At 42.5% G+C, this 22,536-nt stretch overlaps 1 protein-coding gene across 1 annotated transcript in view; it reads right to left on the reverse strand.

Annotated features, from left to right (window-relative positions):
• Window positions 1-22,536, reverse strand: part of ABCC4 (ATP binding cassette subfamily C member 4) — a 242,356-nt gene that overhangs the window by 115,994 nt on the left and 103,826 nt on the right. The window contains exons 10-19 of the mRNA XM_023621723.2: window positions 21,233-21,322; window positions 19,621-19,812; window positions 17,003-17,097; window positions 16,681-16,767; window positions 10,251-10,347; window positions 6,743-6,952; window positions 5,261-5,401; window positions 4,083-4,120; window positions 3,607-3,701; window positions 1,733-1,879 (exon numbers count right to left, since the gene is read on the reverse strand). Of these exons, the coding sequence (XP_023477491.1) occupies window positions 1,733-1,879; window positions 3,607-3,701; window positions 4,083-4,120; window positions 5,261-5,401; window positions 6,743-6,952; window positions 10,251-10,347; window positions 16,681-16,767; window positions 17,003-17,097; window positions 19,621-19,812; window positions 21,233-21,322 (1,192 nt within the window). The remainder of the gene's footprint in view (window positions 1-1,732; window positions 1,880-3,606; window positions 3,702-4,082; window positions 4,121-5,260; window positions 5,402-6,742; window positions 6,953-10,250; window positions 10,348-16,680; window positions 16,768-17,002; window positions 17,098-19,620; window positions 19,813-21,232; window positions 21,323-22,536) is intronic.

The following is a 22,536-nucleotide window of genomic DNA, read 5'->3' on the forward strand; positions in this document are numbered from 1 at the left end:
TAAATAGTATCCCTATTTTATGGATTCGAAAATTGAGGCACAGAGAAATTAAGTAACTAGTACGTAAGTATTAATATAACTATACCCAGTTATTACTGTTAGTAACTAGCACCAGGACTGAACCTAGGCAGTTGGCTCCAGAGTCCACACTTTTAACCACAACAACCTCCTACCCTGAGATTCTGCCCAATAGTATCTGCATGCTTTTGCCTTGGTCACAAGGCTACTTAATGACCAGGCCAAGGCTACTCCTGTGCTCCCTCCAGCCCACCTCCCTGCCTTGACAGACCCTGTTGATTATTGATGTGGAATAAGGCTGCCCCAGCTAGAGAAGCCCAAGGTGACCTGGCCTACATGCCAAACTATACGACCCAGTGGACTTTTTTTTATGGTATGAATTAGGACCGCCCCAGGGAGAGAAGCCCAGGGCATCCTCACCTACATGCCGATCTATATGGCCAGATTCGTATCTAAAGTTATATGACCGCACAATAACCAGACCCCATCTGCACTGAAATCATTTAATGACTTTTTACATCATCTTTTCTTTTCTCCAGTAAAAATAAGTCACGTACCCATGCCTTATAAAATTAGCCCTAACCCTCAACTCAGGGCAGCAGCAGGAGCTCTGACTGCCCGTGGGTCTTGTCCCCACACACCACCTCTGCCTGCCCATGGGTCCTGTCCCCATGCCAGCGGGGGCAGCAGCAGCGGCTCTGCCTGCCCATGGGCTCTGTCCCCATGCCAGCGGGGGCAGCAGAGGCAGCAGCAGAAGCTCTGCCTGCCCATGGGTCCTGTCCCCATGCTATTCCACACTATTCTCTAAATAAAAGAGCACTACTGCCAGATCTTGAGAGTCTAAGAAATCTTTCTTTCGACTCCTCGGCTCACCGATCCCGCATCAATTATCACCTGCACAAACAAAGCCACCCGGGGCCTCACCACAAGTCTAACCAACTGACCAGGTGGCGACACACGTTGTTGAACTGACTCTTCAAAGGGACCCAGGTCAGGAGGCTACCTGCAGAAGCAAGACAGGTGAAAGGCTTCAAGGCAGAGGCATCAAGAACTTGGAAACCCCTGTGACCCTCACAAGATCCACCTGGCAGGCATGACAAAGCCTCTAATGTGTAACCAAAAGTCTACTTTAAAATTATTGAGTTAAACACTTTTATTGAAGAGGATGCTTACATTTCACCAATCCTGGATTTTAATTAATTTTTCACTACCATTTTAGGTAAACCTCATAGTCAGGGCACATGCAAGAGCTCTGTGATTCCAGAAATGGATGGGCAACGAAAGAAAGAAACACCCAGGCTGTCTCGTGTCAGACAGGTTCCTTGTAAGAAGGTCATTCCTAAAGGATGGCCTTGCTTAACGCTGTGATACAGCCAATGTTTTAGCAACTAGCCAGCCACGTTTAAAGATGTTTGCATCAAATGCAGGGTGTTTCCTATGCCACACAACAAATGGATTCCTAAATCATTCTGCAAAGTAAACATTCATTTATTTTTCCACACACACATAAATTGGAATAAAAGCTTGTATGCCCCCTCTATTCAGATTTCCTCTGGTAGGAGAAAAATATCAACGAAGCTTTTTGGAGAAAATGAATCAACACGCAGAGTGATTTTCTTCCAAGCATCTCCTCCATTTTCAAATACTGAAATGTAATCAGATACTAAACGTGTTAACAAGACATATTTACGGAGAAACTCAGTGTCTGACTTACCTATTGGATTTCTATCAAAGAACAATACCGGAGCTTTCAAAATGGACTCAAACATTCTGTTGTGCAAAGTTTGTGAAGAATTAACAAGGACGTAGAATACCAACAGAGCTCTCACTATGCCAAAAAGGACGGTAGCTACAGTTAAACCTGAAATAAAGAAACATCACTCAGAGACACTGGATCTCTGCCTTCTCTTCAATTACGCTAAAGCATGTCAGGCAGTTTTATAAAGACATTGTATATTTTATTCCATAAAGTATGTGAAGTCTATAAGAGTTTAATGCATTCACAAAATGCATTTATAAAGAAGAATATAAAATAACTTATTTCTCTCATTAAATAGAAACTACATGGAAAATTACCAAAAGTACTTGATCTTCCCGTCTCCATATTCCAAATCTCACTATTTACAACATATCCCATGGTCTAAAATTGTGATATGTTTTGATATCAGCATGGGATATTAATAGGAAACGGGAGAAATGATTTACCATTTCCTTGCAGAAAATGCCCAAGTAGCTTTAAAGAATATGAAAATACCATATTAAGTTGCACATAGAAAAATCTCTTAAATAACTGAAATGCAAGAAAACACAAATTATATTTTAACATGAGATAATTAATCTAAATGAGCAACTAATCTTTCATTAAGGGTTTTATATAAATATAAATCATTTTTAAATGCATATATTCATTTAAATTGTTTCATTAATGACATAAATGAATATCAACTATGCACATAAAATTTAAAATAGTTCTCCTAACACCTCTTGATCTCACAATGCTAAATAGAGTGGGGATAACCTCTGTAATAAATATTCCATCATGTACTTTTCCCCCTTCCAATGATGCATCACTGTTATTTAAACTCTGAAAGCCGCTCAAATTCCTAAATTCCCTCAAGGGCATTTTCCTTCGCCAGCCATCCTCCATAAATGTAGAACAGCACCATTTTCCTTCTCCCTTTAGGTCTCGCATCGTCCACCAATTTGGAAGGTAAACAGCTAATGGATTTGGATTTCTTAGCAAGCGATCAAGGAAATAAATACCAAATTTCAGTGAGTGGGTTCTTACAAAGATAACTCACTCTATCTTCACAGAAAGCTTGTATGAGCGTTTCCTGTGGGAATATTTAAAATTTTAGATGAGGATTTCCTTTAAAAAGTATGTAATGCTACACACACGCTAAGCACTCTTGTGAAAACAGAGCCCTGTGTTAATATAAGTCTGGCGAGCCAAATGTTAAATTAATCACACAGTTGGGAACGCGATAACATTGTGATCTCGAGGTAAGAAAGAGAAGGAATCCTAATTCCCAGACACTAGATTCTTCCCTGCTTAGCTTCTCTCTTAAGTAATTAGTGAAGCCCAAGAGATGAGCAGTTGGGTAAAGGGAGCTTTGCATACCTGCGAGGGAATAATGCTTTTATTTGGGGGGCCTGGCTGCCAGGGGATTTCATCCAAGTTCAATAAAAGCCAGGGTTTATTCAGACAGAATTGGAACAATCCGAACCACAGGGTGGGGATCCGTTTCTAATCCCTTTGCCCATCCATATAATGATATAAGATTTAGCGAAAGCAACCTATTAGAATAGACAATAGCCACATATTTCCAGTGGCTGATTTTCTGAATGCTCAATCCTGATTTAACTTCCAAAATCCAGTACAGAGCAAATTAAGAGTCTTCATTCAACCTCTTTCTTCTAGTAGATTTTAAAAATAATTATTCTAATTAATTCACACAGTAAATGCGACTCAGACTCTTAATCTGTTAAGACATTACTGAATTACTCCTGGAAGCCCTAGTTACTCACACAGGCTCATTGTAAGCACCTCTGACTCTCGTCTAATAGACCAAAATGATTAAACTTTACCTGAATAAATTCCTAAGTACCAGTTAAGATCGAGCTTCTCAGTTACATTTTCTTTTCCATTTACAGTGACATTCAGGGCGCTCTGCTCATTTGCCCTATGGAACAAGGGAGAAAAAATACTAAGCTATAGACAGAATGTAGATAAATACCAAAAAAAAAAGTTAACCTCAATTTGGAAGACATGCTTTATGCTGGAAAATGATTCCCAGCTCACATGGTCCTGTGTACATCTACCTTACAAAAATTCAATTTGAATTCTGACTTTCAGTTCTCAAAACTGTGAAGATGCTGCTGAGGCTCAGACACGGGTAGAGACCATTACAGGTCATACTCCACCAGCAAGAACTTTAATTTTGCTTCAGGGAAACTAAGTGAGGATTAGAAGAGGAGGTCAGCCCACCACTTCCCAGCTCCGAGCGAAAGTGAGGCTTCGCGTCAATTTTATAGCACTTCACGTCAGACCAGAAAGAACTCACCAGTATGAAAGCCACCAGTCCTGAAGAACGTAGGCCACCTAGAGTAAGGAAACAAACAAACAAAAATCAAACACTAACATCACTTACCAACTCAAAACTCTCACTCACTAAGATGGATCATCGAAAGGCTCCAGAACAAAAGAGATGATCCTTCCACCTCAGGTCTGTGCCAAGCCCAGCATCCCAGATAACAGGTCAAATAAACTCATACTACATTTTAAAATCTTTAAAAGACATCCGTTTTTTTTTTCCTAGAAGTTATTTGTAACAAACATGCAACACCCATAAGCATCACTTATTTAGTTCCCCATAGCTAGCATGTTTCAAGGCAAATCCAAGTGGACTGCAAAATACAGTACAGTCATGCATCGCTTAACGATGGGGATACATTCGTTAGGCAATTGTGTCGTTGTGTGAACATCACAGAGTGTACCGAGGGGGAACAAAAGTTGCCACTCCAAAATGTGTCTCTTTAACATGACGATTACATTAGGATGATTATTTTTAAGAGACAAAAGGCTCGAAGTTTTTCTTGTTACCTCTCCCTTAACTGCCTAACAGAATAAAGATAAAAAAAAATCTGCGTCAGGAAGTGAGCTAACACCTTAGCATAACATGAACTAGGTGGTAGACGGGGAGGAACCTAGAAAAGCCTGTTTGTTGGACTCCCTCTGTGTTCTTTACCTCTGTTCGGAAAATATGTCTTGTTCGCTCCTTTTCACCTACCTGTGAATTGCCTTCCTTCCCTTTGAAGTCCCTGATGCCCCCCAGCCCACCAAACATCTTCTTTTATCTTTAGCTGAGGATGGTATTTAAGGCAAGGGCTTTGGCCATTTCGGCAAGTTACTCAGTTTTCCTGGGTTTCTCCCATGTATACATGTCACTAAACTTTTGTTTTTCTCCTGTTAATCTGTCTCATGTCAATTTAATTCTCAGACTAGCCAGAAGAAGCCAGAAGGGGAAATGAAAATTTCTTCCTCCTCTATGGTACTTACACAAACCTGGATGGTATAGCCTACTGCACACCTAGGCTATATGGTACTGAGCTTATGGGACCATATATACGGTCCATCGTTAAACATCATTACGTGGCACATGACTATATAAATAAACACAGGATAAACAGTACTGTAAATATCAAGCTGAGGGTACAAAACAAAATAAATGTCTTTATTTACCTGTGCTATGATGTTTAGTAGAATAAGGAAAATGATGATAAGCCAGTGAGCACCAGCTGTGAAGTAATTCTTGTAGGCCTTAAGACCAATATTTCCTTCAGAACGGCTCTCCTCTGATAGCGTAACCTGTGCGTTCTCAGTCTAGTGAGAGACAAAATTTTAAATAATGAACCCAAAAACTTCAGAAGGTAAACAATGTGCTCTTTTGGATAAGCTGTGGGAAAACAGACACTGGTTTCATACACTGGTAGGAGTGCAAAATGGCACATCTCCTATGGAGACCAGTATAGAAATATCTAGCCAAACCATATATACATTTACTCTTGGACCCAGCCACCCCACTTCTAGGAATCTATGAGAAATAAGGAAATATCATTTATACATGGTTAGTCATTGTTGCGTGGCTTTGTTTAAAGTAGAATATCGTGATTTCTAGCACATGCACATACTCGACTCAAGTATAAATGCAGAAGCTTGTTCCAAAATAATACATAAAATGGTATGGAGCTAATGTATCACTCCAGATTATTTGTGTCACTTAATGATGGAAACATAAAACATAGTGGGGGACTCAAAATATCGGCTGAATACAGCAAACTGAGTTCAAACAGTGAGGTGGAGTAATGAGAGATTGGATAGCAAGGGGGAGCTTGCTATGATCCAAATCTTTTGGCTTCCTGAATTTCAGAGAGAGACTCCTGAGTTTTGAATGTGAGGGACTAATCGGAACACTTATCAGAATCATCCAGGCTTTTGGATTTTGATGGTGAGAATTTGGATATTGAGGAATATCCATGTATATTTTTAAGGGAGCTCTAGTGCATTTCTGTCCAGAGGACTTAGGATGCATTACAGATTCACATGAGCCCAGGATGTCCTTGGCTCTATGCTGGCCACTGGGGATTCAAAGATAAGATGTGTTCTCTGTCTTGAAGGGTAAGAAAGGAAGACAAGAACTAACTCTACAGTGTCTACTGGGTGCCAGGGCCTTTGCACATCCTACTTCTGGCCTATCACAAACCATCTGACAAGGGGGCAAAATAATACCAGCCGTCACCTACAGTACCAGAATATTCCAACATATAAGAAAAGTAGCTGATTTAATGTGGGCCACAGCAGGACTCAGTCTGAGGGTGTCTTCAGATTAAGCCTCTGGATGCAGAAGAGAAACTTGGGACCACCAGAGCAAGTGGGATTTACCTACGGTAAATTCAAGAGTTCTAGTATCAGTGTGAGCCACATACACCTAGGAATGTAAAGTGGTACACCCACTACTGTTCTCCATCTGATACCCAAAGGAGAATCCCAACCAGGCTTGCTCCCTTCATTCTGTTTGAATTCTACCAATTCCACGGAATAAGGCCTTGGAAACTTAGAATCTACTTTGGGGAAAACGAAGATGTCACGAGTGGTGTAAACCGAAGATCTTGAAGTCACTAGGAGCGTACAGAACCAGGCCGTGTTGCAAGATGAGAAACTCACATCTTGGCCCTCTGGAGTGCCATCTTTCAACGACAGTCTAGAAGACTGTTGAGACCAAACCGAAGACTCCGAGAAGGTCCGATTCCTCAGCGTGGGAGTTCCTGGAACTGGAGATTGTTCAGTCTCCTCGTTTTCCTTCTTTAAAAGGGAACCAAAATCTACCCCAGATTTCAGAAACTCAGTGTAGGTCCCCTTTTGCACCATCTCACCCTAAAAGAAAAATAAGAATTTGAAAGGAGAACATTTGCATTTGATAATACTAATCTAATAATATACCAATCAAGAAAAGTTAATTGGTCTTAAATCATGACTTTTGTAAGAAAATTATCCTTAGGTCTGAAATTCTGGTTGACAAATCTAGTTCAATTCAACTCGACACAGAACTGAGCATTCTGCTCTCTGCCAAATCCTGTGTCACGTGCCGGGGGATGTAAAGGTGGAACCATGTGTTAAAGCTGGAGGTCACCGACATAACTCATGGGCACTTAAGGAAGCATAAAGCACGGCTATTGGTGAGAGTATCAGTACAGTCTTTTAAGACAACACGGAAATCGAAGCCTTGCGTAACAAGCAGAATTTACAAGAACAGAGTCAACTGGGGAGGATATTCCAGGAAAGAAACTTGAGACAGACACAGAGCTGGACACAAGCACATCTACGCAGCTAAGAGTCACTTCTCAAAGCTCTGCTGACCATTCTCATAGATCAGGGGCCCCAGTGGGACAAGATGTGCGGGAACTAGCCCTGGACACAGAACCCATGAGTGGCATCTTCATGGTCTCTACTCTAAAACTGCCCTACAAACTCAGGAAGTTCCCAACTGAAAATTCAACATTCCGTGTGTTAAAGTAACCCAGTAATGAGGTCCTTATGTGGAGGTGGCTCTAATGCCTTGGGAGCCTACAGAAGCAAACCAAAACCCAGGCCAGAGCCCACACACTTAAATCCAAGACAGTGAAACTTGAGAACAATCGATCAGCAGCAGCCAAGGCTTTGCCCAACCAGGCAACTGCTTAAGCTATAGCCAATCAAATAATTTCCTTTGAACACATGTGACACCTCATGGCACAGTTTCCCTTCATCATGAAGTTACATAAAATAACGTGCAGGTGTTTTCACTCTTTTCTCACCCCATGAAACAAGACTCAGCTGATTTACTCAGTGGCAAACAAAATATGAGGCAAAACCCCAGGATGTAAAACAAATCCAAGGAGGGCAGCTCTGGTTAAGGCAGGTCAGGCGGAGGACGGTGGCCCAGGACCCCACCCAGTACCCCCTCATCCAATCCCAAGGTGGTCAGACCACTGAGAAAGCCCAGTGAAGCTTTTGAGAACTGTTTGCAACTGCAGAATTAGAAAATTATTCATGATATATTGTGACTTGTTCTACTTAGGAGGCAAAATTCATACACCTTATTGGATGAAATTATCACTTAGCATCTGTAAGATGCACAGGAATGACCAGCGGTCTAGAGAGCAATTCCACTCATCAGCCAAGCACTGACAATTCCAAGAGGGGCCGAGGGGCCAGCCACCCCCTCTGCGGTTAGAGAGGGGCCAGACAAACAGTAAGGATGGACCCCACCCCATCCATGGTGCTCTCCAGTGGACAAATGGTTGTTTCGATGCTATTAAAATTGGGGGTGATGTCCTCAAAAGCAGCAAGAAGGGGACCACAAAACACCTAGGGACTGGCTGAACAGGTTATTCTCCTGCTCATAACACTGCCAACACTGGGGTTTTACCACAGTAGATTCAGCCCTCCGCATGAGATTAATCCTTCTCAAGCGTGAGGAATCTGAGCTCCCTGTTCCTGGACAAGTGGGGAAGAGTCGAGACACGGAACTGCTTCTAAAGAGGCAGAGGTTCCGCATTTTTATAATCTTTCTTCTGGCAGAAATTCACTTGATGAAGTGAGGGATTTGATTAAGGGCCTGTTAAAACAGACAATGGTTAACGACAGAGGTGCTGAGGCACACAGGCAAAGAAACCAAGGTTGATGCATCAAGCAACCACAAAGCCTGAAAAAGTCTCACAAATCTCCACCCCTGCCCCAACCATATTAGCTGTAGTGGGTTGAATGGTGGCCCCCTCAAAAAGATGTGTTCAAGTCCTAAACATGATACCTGGGAAGGTGACCTTATTTGGAAATAGGGTCTTTGCAGATCTAATCATGTTAAGATGAGGTCATACTAGAGTAGGATGGACCCTAAAATCCAATGACTGATGTGCTTATAAAAAGACATGAAACTCAGACAGACACAGGGACAACACCATCTGACAACAGTGGCAGAGACTTTGGTGCTGCAGTACAAGAGATCCCAAGAACTGCTGGCAAACACCAGAAGCTGGAAGAGGCAAGGAAGGATTCCCCCTAGAGCCTTCAGTGACAACATGGTCCTGTCAGTACCTTGATTTCAGATTTGTAGCCTCGAGAATGGTGGGAGGATAAATTTCTGTTGTTTTCAGCCACCTACTTCGTGGTACTTTGTTATGGCAGTTTTAGAAACTGTTGAGAAGTTGCCTTCTCAACTTTACTTAGACTTCTAATTGCTTCTCTTGTTACCCCTCCAGCAAACATCAAGAGGGATCTTTCAAAATCACGCATCACTCCTCCGCTCTGGACCGTCCAATGACTTCCGTCCCATTTCCGGGCCCGCTGCCCACTGTTCTGAGACCACCTCCCTCCACGATATCCCCGTTCACTCAGCCTCAGACACAGTGGCCTCCCTCACCTGCCAGGTCAGTTCCTTCCTTAGGACCTACGCATGGAACCCCTGCCTCAGATGCCCCTCCCCCAGGTGACTGCATGGCCAGCACCTCCATGTCACTCAGGTCCCATGAGGCGCCACCTCCTCAGGGAGAAGTCATGATATCAGCCCCCACCCCTCTATCTCTTTTGTCACATCTATCCCCATAAAAACCCCACGGAGCCCCAGGACGGCAAGGACTTGTCTTACTGCTGCACAGGCTCTCCCACACATGAGACATGTAAAAAGACCTGTGAGTGAGACCAGCAAGTGGCTATACCAGGAGAGTGAGCACCTCTGACCACAGGGTGCTGGGCCATCCAACCATGCTCTGTTATTAACAGAAGATGCCCTTTAGGGAAACTGCATACGACAATCAAATGCATTCGCACATGTCTTATTATCTCTAATTTCCAAATAATACACTTTGACTTAAGTCATGGAAGAGGAAAACAAAAAGCTCTAAATAAAATAGCATCATTATCTTTAACAATTTCACTAGAACAGATACAATTTAGTAACTCTGAGGTAGCAATTTTATATACTTTAGGGTTTATATGGCTTAGAATATAAGTGATGTTTCTACATGTCTTTGGATTAATTCTCAAAGGCATGAATACCAGCTCTGAGGAGAAAGGACATAAAATTGTGGAAGAAGAGGGAGTTGACATGAACCCAAGGAGAGTGACCTGCTGGGAAGCCTTGCCTTCAACATACCTGAGTGCTAGAAAGTTCCACAGACTTCTAGATATTACTTACATCTTTCACTATCAGAATCTGACTGGCAGCTTTTAGGTACTGCAACTGATGAGTCACTAAGATTGTGATCTTCTCATGCAAGGTTTGGCAAATACACCTATAAATGTAAAAGGTACAGCATGCAAAACACATTAATGCAGGCACTCCAAATTGAAAAACATACATTTTGAAAACAACGAGACAAAGACAACACGGTAGTCAAAAACCTGTAGTTGGTTGGTTGGTTGTTTTTCAAAGATTGGCACCTGAGCTAACAACTGTTGCCAATCTTTGTTTTTTTCTGCTTTTTCTCCCCAAATCCCCCCAGTACATAGTGGTATATTTTAGTTACGGGTCCTTCTGGTTGTGGCATGTGGGACGCCGCCTCAAGGTGGCCTGACGAGTGGTGCCATGTCTGCGCCCAGGATCCGAACTGGCGAAACCCCAGGCCACGGAAGAGGAGTGCACAAACTTAACCGCTCGGCCACGGGGCCGGCCCCCAAAACCTGTAGTTTAAATACCAACCTACATACAAACTGAACACAAATACAAATTAAATACAAACATAAACCAATGAAACTGACTAATGCACCAGCAATTGCACCAGCAATTAACTAATTAATTAATCAATCAAATGCACCAGCAGCTAACTTGAGTCTAGCTCCACCAAGAAATTCTAAAAAGCAGTCCAATTCAGGAGGTAAAAACCACTAAGTTTTTTTCCCCCTAAAACTTAGATTAACAATTATTTATATATTTCATGATGAAAAACAACTGAGCAACACTGAGATTCCAAAATCTGACTGGACTAAAATACAATCACTTTATCACTGTGGACAAACAGCAGAGGGATGGATTTACATTATATAAAAATGTGTACATTTTTCTTAGACAGTTTCCTATGTGATTATTTATGATAACTTGTGATGTACACATAAACCAAAATAAAAAAGTCTTAGCTGCTCGGTAACCTTTGTCGGAGTGCACCTTCTAGACACTTCTTCCCAAATACTATTAGATAGAAAATGAATGCTGGCACAGCCTCCCTCAGTCCCTACAATATTTCCAATCCCTTTCAGGAAGCAAATCTTTCATTAGGACTGAAAAATCCTTCTGAACGTGAAAGTGAAAGAAGAGAATCCAAATGGCCCAAATCCTAGTGGATAATCATCCAATAGGTCAAAGGACACGCCAATTCTCTTAGCCAAGACTCACTTCAGTATTGAGCCTTGATAGGTTATCTTTTTTCTTACGGTAACTCATCAAAGTGCTCCTATGTTTTAAATGCAGACCCCTAGGAACTCAGCCCCAGCCTGCATCCCACAACGGTCTGCAGCCCCTCCAGGCACCCGAGCAGCTGGACACTGGGCCCCAGTGACCACAGGCTGGGCTCCCTGAGTCCCGCACAGAGCAAATCTCAGGAACATGGGCCATAACTCGACCTGCTGAGGGGGGTCAGATCAAGAGTTCAAATCCCTGTTCTACCACTCACCAGCCCAATAATGTCCGATGAGCTACTAAACCTCTCTGAACCTCAGTTTCTTCATCTCAAACTAAGGCGAATGTCAACTCACAGGCATGTCCTGAGAAATAAAAGCACTAATCCCTCAGTAAATGTTAGCTCCATTCTCCACTCTTCTCCTAACCCGTAGGCAGCCACTTGCTTTGGATTCAGGATAGAAAGTCCTAAGGGAACACTTTTGAGACTGGGCTATAATCAGAATGTAGAGGGAGTAGGATGTAGATGCATATAATATTTCATTCAAGTCCAAAAGGATTACTTTTTCCCCTTTGACACGTCTTCCTTTGGCTTTTATACCTAAGTTTCTTAACCCAGTAAACCCCTCTTCAGGCTTAGTACTAAAGCTTTAAATGGAATTGTTTCTCCTTAATTTAAAATTACCTGCCTTTAATCCCTGAAGGCAGATGGTAATCTAATCTGATGGGGTGCTATGTCCAATATGGGCCAACTCAAAATATTTTAAATGTTTTCTTCTTACCATTCCATCACAGATGAGGTAATATAAATAATTACAATGATGTCATCAGATGATGGCTTTAAATTTTTCTAAATTATGCTTTTCATCAAAATTTCCAGGAAAATACTCTATTTTCCTCATTTTTAAGAGTAAAAAAGTCCAAGTCAGGCCATATAAAATGACTGATTCAGCAACGAGTTGTTTAACTTATCCCATATAAGAACTGTGTTACGAGGTATCACATACCACGGTGAAGGTGATACACATAAGGAAAAAAAGAGTCACTACCTTCATTCATTCAATCAACAAACATTTGTTGAGGTGCCGGGCACTGTTCTAAGTGCTGAGAACACATCCACTGGTCAAGAAAACAGGCAATACTCTGCACTGTGCAGGGGGGACACACTAAATAAATATAGAAAATGCACTATCAGGTCGTGATGCATGCTTGAGGGTTGCTATCTTAGATGGAGGTGACAAGTGAGCTGTGAGACTATCTGGGGAAATAGCCCTAGAAGAAGGTACAGCAGGTGCAATGGTCCTGAGACAGAAACAAGCTGTGTAAAGGCAGCTTCGTGCATTCAGTTTAGTGGAGGACGCGAAAATGATCAAGTACAACCACCGAGGGCAGTGGAAGACAGGAAGCACACGGTTCCCCCTGTAGGGACAGGAGGGAGAGGCGGGAAGGTCGGGAAGGTGGCATCTGCACCTTTCAGCTTTCTCCTTTGCCCTGGCACACGGTCCCCTGGCTCTCAGGTAGAAGGAACAGTGTCTACACCGACAGGCAGATAGGAGAAAGGGCTCGCCTCACTCAGGGCCCTCCACCAAAGCCAGCAGGGCTGGAATATCGAGTTTGTGTGAGGACACACTGGAAAGGTTCGTGGGGGCAGAAAGCAAAGAGCCTCATTTGCCTTGAGGACTTGGGGCTGCACTCGGAAGGTGAAGGGGAGTCTGGAGGCTGAAGCAGGAAGGGCGCACAGGGCAGCCAGCAGCGAGGGAGATCTGATTACCAAGAGCTCATGCCGCCGGAGGTGGGGGCATCTGGTGATACGGTGCTTTCTAAACCATGAAAGCATCCACAGCTAGACACAGATTCGAGCAGGATCAGTTCATCTAAGGGCCCCTAATCTGCGGTATGTCATAGAAGCCACTTAACATATAGTTAAAACTTGCAGAACTTAATAACCTTGGATATACATTCACGACTGAAGTAAAGTGTTAATGGCAAGTGGAAGTGTAATTCATTCACTTTTAATACAAAACACTTCACATTACTAAGCTTCAACACAACCGCCATCTTTCATAGCATATTGTTCAATCCAATTTTCTAACTCGTTGAGAACATTCTCCAGTTGCTGCTGAGTGATTTCCTAAATTGCATTCGTGCTCCCTGCCCGAAGTTTCCCCAAAGAATGTGGTTCTGATTAGCAAACAACAATTTTAACAAGCTTGCTTCTATCAAGTGTATATCCAAAGTCATTAAACCCGAAAGGTGCAAGAGGACTTTATAAATAGCTCCCATGTTCAGAGAAGAACTTGGAGTTTCGCGATAAGCACACTGATACCCAGTAAACAGAATGCTTTCCCCTCTCCTCCCTACTGACACAAATGCAATGGCCAGCAGAAACTGTCTTTGGAGTGATGGAGAACTCACGCAGACAAGGCTGGGTAACAGACATTCATGAGTCCAGGGTGGGGCGTGGGGAACAGGGAGGCTGAGCCACTTACGGTGCCGAGGCGGGGGGGGGGGGGGGGGGGGGGGAGGATCTCAGTCACAGCATTAGCACCCTGTGCCTGAACTCAGTAACAAGCCACAAGGCGCTTCTGTGCCTAAGGAGAAATTCAAGTCACAACCAGGAGGGAGCAGAAAAGATCAGAGAGCTGGACGCCATGTCAAGCGTCAGCTGCCCTGCTCTCTGCATTGTGAAAGATTCAACACCACTATGCACTTTTTTTATTGTGGTAAAAAAAAAAAACCACAACATAAAATTTACCTTTTTAACCACTTTTACACACACAGCTCAGTGGCATTAAGTACATTCACACTGTTGTGCAACCATCACCACCATCCATCTCCAGAGCTTTTTCATCGTCCCAACACTACGCACATTCTACATTACACACTCTGGTGGAGGAACGTCAGGGGATCCGGCCAGGACCCATGCCTAGTGGATGCCAGGGAGGCCCAGCTCCTGGGATCCAGAGCTCATAGCTGTCTCACGCGCACATTACTGATGGCTCGGATCTCATTACTCCGTTATTTAGGACCTGTTGTGAAGGCACTGTGTCCCCCCAAAATTCACATGTTGACATCTTAACCCCCAGGACCTCAGAATTTTGAAACAGGGCCATTAAAGACGTAATTCAGTGAAAATGTGGCTGTAAGAGGCAGCATTAATCCAATCTGACTGGCCTCCTCCTCAGAAGAAGAAATGAGGACATAAGGAGACAGATACCAGGGGCACACAAGACCCAAGGAAAGACCACGTGAGGACACAGTGAGAAGGAAGCCATTGGCAAGCCAAGGAGAGACCCTCAGGAGAAACCAGCCAACACCTTGATCTTGGACTTCCAGCCTCCAGAACTGTGGGAAAATTGATTTCTGTTGTTTAAGCCCCGCTGTAGGTGTACTTTGTTACGGCAGCCTGCTAGAGACTGAATGTTTGTGTCCTCACCGAAATTCAAATGTTGAAACCCAATCCCCAGTGTGATGGTATCTGGAGGTGGGGCCTTTGGGGTGATCAGGTCATGAGGATGGAGCCCTCACAAATGGAATTTGTGCTCTTATAAAGGAGAACTCAGAGCTGGCTTCCCCCTTCTGCCAGGTGAGCACACAGAGAGAACACGGCCACCTACAAACCAGGAAGCAAGCCCTCACCAGACACCGACTCTGCCCTGATCTTGGCCTTCCCAGTCTCCAAAACTGTGAGAAATATATTTCTGTTATTTATAGGCCACCCAGTGTACTGTATTCTGTTACAGCAGCACAAACAGACTAAGACGCAGCCCGAGCAAGCTAATGCAGGACCTTTCCAAACGGCTTTCTCTCTGCTATGTAACATGCATCCTCCACTTGACAGGGACTGCCTGCTGTTCTTTTTACATGTCTTGCTTCTTCCTACACCTTTACTTCTACTATTCCCTTTAGCAGAAGAAACTAAACCCTATTCTCTGCCTGTACAAACCCTTCCCAGCCTGCAGGACCACAGGGCACTTCCCGCCAAGCCCAGTCCACAGTGAGCTTTCCATTACAAGGTGAATGCCTATGGCTCCCCACTTCTACTTCCATTTAGCATTCATTAACCTACAGCAAAACCACCTTCAGCCTGAGTATGCTGAAGTTTTCCCATGCATTTGTCTTGACAAACTCCATGCAGAGTCAAATTTCTTAGGGGCAGGAACAAGATCTAAACTTGGTCTCCCTTATTCTGCCCAGTAGGGGCCCTTGCCCTCACTTGGCTTACTGTCCACCTTTGTAAACTAAGATGTCTGTGAAATAACATTTGTAAGAGCATCAATCTCAGTGCACATAGGAGGGCTTCAGTAAGGACAGGTGAAGGGCTCACTGGCTTTAACAATATGAACAACAGCAAGATAACTGTGGAGTGGGTAGGTGTGGTGCTGTCTGAGCAAGCGCAAGTTCACGATGCTTTGGAAAAGGCCGGTCTAGACTACACAGGAAGCGTCAGTCTGCATCTGTTACATTATAACATACACAGAAAAGATTCCAGAGTTGTTCTATTCCAGTGGCTCAGGGGCTAAGCAAGAGCCAAAGAAAATAAATTCCAGAAACAGTGAAAGTGAGAGTGAGGAGTTAAGCCAGATTCTAGATACCTAGTTTCAAATTCAAGGTAACCCTACATGTGTGGGTCTTAAGTACTAATTTTAGTAAGAATCCATGAAGCAACATTAAATTATTGAAGTCATATTCTGATAAGGAACAAATCATTCTTAAATTCTAGGCTCTACTAAGTATTTCCAAACCTTCAGAATAAAGAGCATAAACCAACAAGGCCTTTCCATGGAAACCCTATGTTGGGACTGAAAAGTTCACTCGTAACGTGCCATAAACAAATGATGGAGGAAAAGGCCAGCAGCCAAGTCCCAGGGTATGAGTCCCACCCTTCCATTTAAAAACTGCTCATCATCCTTCTTATTCCTGGGGTCTGACCTACCCACAGTGTCTTGGTTATCAACTGCAAGGAGCAGGAGGAGATTTGCCATCAATTTCTCAACTCCCTAAGGCATATATCCACTCATCTCCACACACCGCATGCACCTTCTGTATTTTCCTATCTTGACCTTATATTAATGCAAAACTTCTTTAAAATGATCTTCTGTGTTGAGGAAAGGGAGGGGAAGGAGGGACACCAGAGCAGGATGAGCTGAATTTTCTGAAGCGTAAAAGCTTTCCTGAGCGCACTTACAGAGTTCTTGGGAAAAGAAATGACATAAAGCACGAGGAAACTCACAGTTCGAACAGGTGCCTGCTAACTTCTGCATCCACTGCACTGAGAGGATCGTCCAGGAGGTAAATGTCTGCATCTTGATACACGGCTCTAGAAAACAGAAAGAGGTATCAGACAGAAGAACGCTTCACACTCCCTGGATCTCATCTGTGAATCATGACAGTGTTCAACAACTCGGATAATATTCATTACAAGAGCCAACGAAATAATCCACGGCGAGGGCTTCACACGGTGGCCCCCATACAGTAAGCGGGGCCTACGAGTTCACCACCACTGCAAGCAGCGTAAGAGGCATGTGCAGACTGGCAACTGAAACGCGATTTACCTTGCGAGGTTGACCCGGGCTTTCTGTCCTCCACTCAGCGTGGTTCCTCGATCTCCTATCACAGTTAGATCTCCATTCTCCAAAAGCTGTAAATCCTATAAGGAGATAGAAAAGGAAAAAAAGACTTAAAACGCATTCTACTGTCATCCTAAACTTTTAGCGTTAGTTAACACATGTATTTTGATCAACAGCAATGGATATGTTTCATAGTGACTCAATGGTACCCTGAACCTCTCAAAAACTCTCTCGGGGCTTTTTGTTTCCATTCTGCAGGTCTTCACAGCATTTATGCATCTAACCATTTTTACAGATATTTATTGACCACCAACTACACGCCAGACATGGCTCTAAGCACAATGAATTCAGCAGTGAAAAAAAAGTCCCTAGGGTTCCCATGGTGGAAAATTAACAATATGAAAAAGTAACATGAGCACAAGTACTAAGTTCTAAGAAGAAAAAGGGAGCTGGCTCAGGGGGATAGAGAGTAAAGCAGAGAAAGTGCATCTTACACGGGGATTGGCAAGGGCTCTGATCAGAGGCAGTTTAAGCAGACACCTCTTGGAGGGTAGTGTGGGCCTGCACACAACTGCACAAAGAGGGTTCCCCATGGAAGAATGGACAAGTGCAAAGGCCACGGGGCAGATGCATGCCCAAGGTATTCCAAGATTAGCAAGAAGGCCAGGAGAGCTGGAGCAGAGTGAATAAAAAATTGGGGGATGAGAGCAGAGACACAAACAGGAGGGGCCACAGTTTCACTCCAAGTGAAATGGGGAGGGAACTTACAGGAAGACCAACATGATCCAGCTTAGGTTTTTAAGGAATCACTCTCACCTCTTTTTGGAAATCAGATGATAAATGGGGCAAAGGTGAAGGCAGGATACAAGGGAGGAGACTACCGCAACAATCTAGGCAAGAGATGTCAGTGGCAAGGACCAAGGTGTGAGTAGTGGACATGGACAGAAGTGGTCCCATTCTGGACAAGTTCTGAAGGTAGAGCCTATAAGACCTGCTGATGGGGTGGGTGTGGGTTATAAGAGAAGAGGAGAAGTACATTGTTTTGGGCATGAGAAAGGGGAGAAGAGGATCATCATTTACTGAGCTGAGGAAGGTAGTAGATGCAGGTTTGGGAGAGTTCGCTTACGGGTAAGCAGAGATGCCTACTGGTAATGTCAAGTTGCAGCTGGATATGAAGGTCTGTGCTAGAGGTACAAATGTGAGAGCTGTTAGCACACACGACTGTAAAGCCACGGGACTTAGTTTATTGAGGAGTAAGTGAGTCTACTAGCCATTTTACAGTAAATATACACCTATTTCATAAAAATCTGGCCCATGACCGCTAACAGTATCATTTCTGAAAACACGCAATCTGTCATTAACAATAACCAGGGAGAAAGAAAGAAATTCCACTGAACAAGCAATTATGTTTTGTCCACATCATCACAAAATACTACTCACCTGATACAATCTATGATGCTCAAGCAAAATGACTATTTCCTGACAAAACAGGTTTGGAGCCCTCAACACCATAACTTTGAAAAGGCTTTGTCCAGCCTTTTCCACACAATATAAAAAAACAGTCAGACGTCCAGACTGCACTGAACAGACCCCGGGGACAGCCCTTTAACGCTACTATTGATTTTTATAACCCAAAGAGAATGACACAGTATTTATCAGTATGTACCCTTTTTTTTTCTTTTTGCTAAATTATATTCTCCTATCAGGTATAAGTCCAGTTCCCATCACTCATTTACCAATTTTATTTAGATCCCAAAGTACAATTAAACATTTCACATTGCCATGTTCTTCAAAACTCAGTCATTTCTGAAAACAATCTGTTCCTTCATGCAATGATGCATTAGTAAAAATAAATTTTAAAGCATTCTGTTTTCTTTCAATAATAAATTATGAGTCAAAAACAAAGAGGAGAGAAACCTATAGACTGAAAGGGACCTCGGAGACAAAGCAAGAAAGTGCAGACCTTATGTGGAGCTGATTCAAACCAGTGGTTGACAAGATTTCCTAGTGAGATAACTAACAAAATGAAACACTGACTACAACATTGATGATATTAAGGAATTTCAGTCATTTTTCAAGTGTGATAATACGGTGCTTTTCTCAAAGGCATTCTTGTCTTTTAGAGATAACTAATGAAATATTTAGATAAACTAATATGAGATCTACGATCTGCTTCAGAACAATTTAGGGTGGGGTGGGGCCAGCAGGGGACAGGGAACCAATGCAACAAGACTGGCCACCAGCTGATCATGGTTGAGCTGAGAGATGGGTACATGAGGGTTCATTACACTATTCTACTTCTACATTATTTTTAATTGTCCATTAAAAAAAGTTAAAAGTGAATAAAACTTCACAAACTAAAAACTAAAACAAACCTCCCCCCCCCCCAAAAAAAAAGCATTCTGTGAATGTCATTATCACATCAGGATTAAGACAGCAGTGTATGTGTGTGCATGTGTATATTTACCCAGAAGACTAACAAATATTAAATGACATTCAAAGATCTTTCCCCAAAAAAACTTTTAACAAACCATATAGTTTAAATCAACTCTGTTAGTATTATTTCAAATTCAAGTATACGCAAATCAAAAGTCAATACTCACCTTTCTCAAAGCACAAGCCTTTATGACTTTTTCATACCGTTCCTTTTCATATTTCTTCCCAAATAAAATATTACTCCTCACAGTTCCTGAAAACACCCAGGGCTGCTGAGAAACATACGCGATTTTTCCGTGCACAGTGACCAGCCCCTGGCTCGGGGGCAGTTCCCCCAGCACAGCACTTAACAGTGATGACTGAAATAGATCATAAACAAACACATGTGTACAGGCAACACTCAGGACAGAATAAACCGCTGCAATACAGCCTTCCCCTAAGTGGGGTTTCCCCGAGGGGGTTTGATAAACATTGTGGCCCTGGAAGCTGTAATAGAAAAACAGAAATTAACACTATTGGTAAACTAATGGTTGATAAGGATCATCAATAAAATAGAGTACAGTCCTGCACCAAATAACGACATTTTGGTCAACAAGAGACCACATACATGACGGTGGTCCCACAAGATTAGTACCATAGAGCCTAGGTGTGTAGTAAGTAGGCTTTACCATCTGGGTTTGTGTAAGCACCCTTTGTGATGTTCACACAACGACAAAATCACCTAATGATTCATTTTTCAGAGAATATTCCATCGTTAAGCAACAAGTGACTGCATAACAATCTACTCCACCCAAAAAGAATTTCCTCTAAATGAAACGCTATACTCAGACTAATTAAGAACGTTTAACATCCTTAACAGAGTAGCCCCACGTGATATATATATTTCATATGTGTGATGTTCAATGCACTTGTTCCTGCCCCCAGGTATCCTGAACAAGATACTTGTTCCTGAAAAGCTACGTGTACCTAAATATCCAGTGCACCAGGAATTATTAAAGGAACTCTGAAGTGAGTCATGTTTCCGAAGAGCAAAAATCCACCGTAAGGGAAATAATCACCCTATCATCTATACATCCTACGTTTAGACTTCTCTATGTTGTTGTTTCAGAACACACGACACTAAGTCCGCAAGCACATGTCCTTCAAATCTTTTACAACCTACAGATGTGATGAGTCTGTGCCTGCCACTTATAACAGCACTTGTAACACTGAGCTGAAGTAATCTGTGTTTGTCTCTGTCTCGCCCCAGAACCTGGCTGCTTCTAGAGGGCAAAGGTGTCTGGGTCTTGCTTGTATCTGTATCTTTAACTCCCAGCGCAGGGCCAAGCACATGGCTGCACACTGACTACACATGTGTTGCTGTGACTTGGATAAATCAAATGAGGAAATGTTTAAAGCTTTCTGGAAGAGGCTTCACAAACTCCAGACTTCCTGTAAGGTCTACTGTGACAAAAAGAAGTCCCCATTTTCTCAGTCATTCCGTCCTGAAGAGCTGTCACACTTTAACAATTTCCTTCACTGAGATGTCCAACTCCCAGACAAGCAGTTCCCAACTGCAACTTGAAGCATCAAGAAGGAAAACATGACACGCCTTACCCAGATTTATTTGGCTATGCGACTTTCTTACAGAACTAATGTCCCATGGAACCCACTTTGAGAAATGCCATTCTAGATACACTTAATTCAAACCTGTGCTACACACACATATTGGGGTTCAACCCCAATAATTTAATATGGGACTCCTCATACCATCAAGCTGCTGAAAGCCATTAAACTTACCTTTCCTGCTCCCACAGGTCCAACCACGGCTAACAATTCACGAGGTCTGACAGTGAAGGAAAGGCCTCGTAGGGTTGGAGTTTCTGATGCCTACAAATTAAAGTTTACAAAAATGTGCCCATTTCAATAAAGCAACACAGATCACTTTAAACAGTGGAAAAAATAACATAATAGTCATTGGTACGTGAACATAACCCACTTCTTTCTCCTTTCTATTTAAGATATTGTGTCCTGGAGTCCCTTTCATTCCATCACATTTCTTTGGGGGTTTGAGGCAGCATTAGCTGCCTTTAGGAAGCCCTGTTCTTTTACCAGATTTCCATACGGACACAGCTCTAGACATCCACAGAATTTAAGTGGCATAAATGACATGGCACCTTCTTGCAATGAAAACTTCTTGGAGCACACTAACTCATTAAAATAATATGCTAGTAGAATATTCAATATGGGAGGTTTTTTAATCATGTATAAGTTTTCATTATGACCTTTGGTTTTAATCTTCTATTTCATTAATCTCCACAAGGTGGCAGCACAAGGACATGGCATGAAATCACTAATCATTTTCACTTGATAATCTCAGGAATGCTCAGCAAGCAAAAGGGCACTTTATAAAGTCACTCTTAGCAAATAAACTGTAAATGATGGTCAAGACTGTTACCAGAGCTCTAATTTAATACCACCAACAAAAAAACGTGGGAATAAGGAAATGAGGTATCATATCATAGGTCAAAGGGATAAAAGTCTCAATTTTATACCTGTAGCATGCATTGCCTGTCCTGGGTAAACAGAGACAAGAAAGTACTTCCATAGCAAAAACCATGGAAGTACAGGCGACAGCATACAATCCAATATGAGGGGAAGAAGGATGAAGTACTCATGTGAATCAGAAGTTGCATTCCTGAGCAATCTATAGATTCTAAGATAAAGAGAGGGAAGGGTGCACGTGCGTTTTCACATATACTAAGTGCTAAGAAAATTCTCACTAACTGCTGATGTTAAAAAATAAGTGGGTACATGTGATTGCTAAAATGCCCCAAAAACTAAATGCACAGGGAGAAATAAGAGGTCTGGATAACCTTCAAAACGAAAAATTTCTCTGGAAATAACTGAATTAATTATCAAATGGTCACATACTAAAACAATGATGATTATTTCTAAGCACAAAAAAAAGCCCCAGACTTTACAGGAATTATAAAAACTGTCAATAAAAAGCTGGATTTTTAATACGTCAAATATTTTTTTAAGCTTCTCCATTCCTTTCTTCATGTCTAACAACTAGTTCCCTTTTTACTTAGTTCTGACTG

This window comes from Equus caballus, chromosome 17, assembly GCF_041296265.1.
Source record: "Equus caballus isolate H_3958 breed thoroughbred chromosome 17, TB-T2T, whole genome shotgun sequence".
NCBI classification, from domain to species: Eukaryota; Metazoa; Chordata; class Mammalia; order Perissodactyla; family Equidae; genus Equus; species Equus caballus.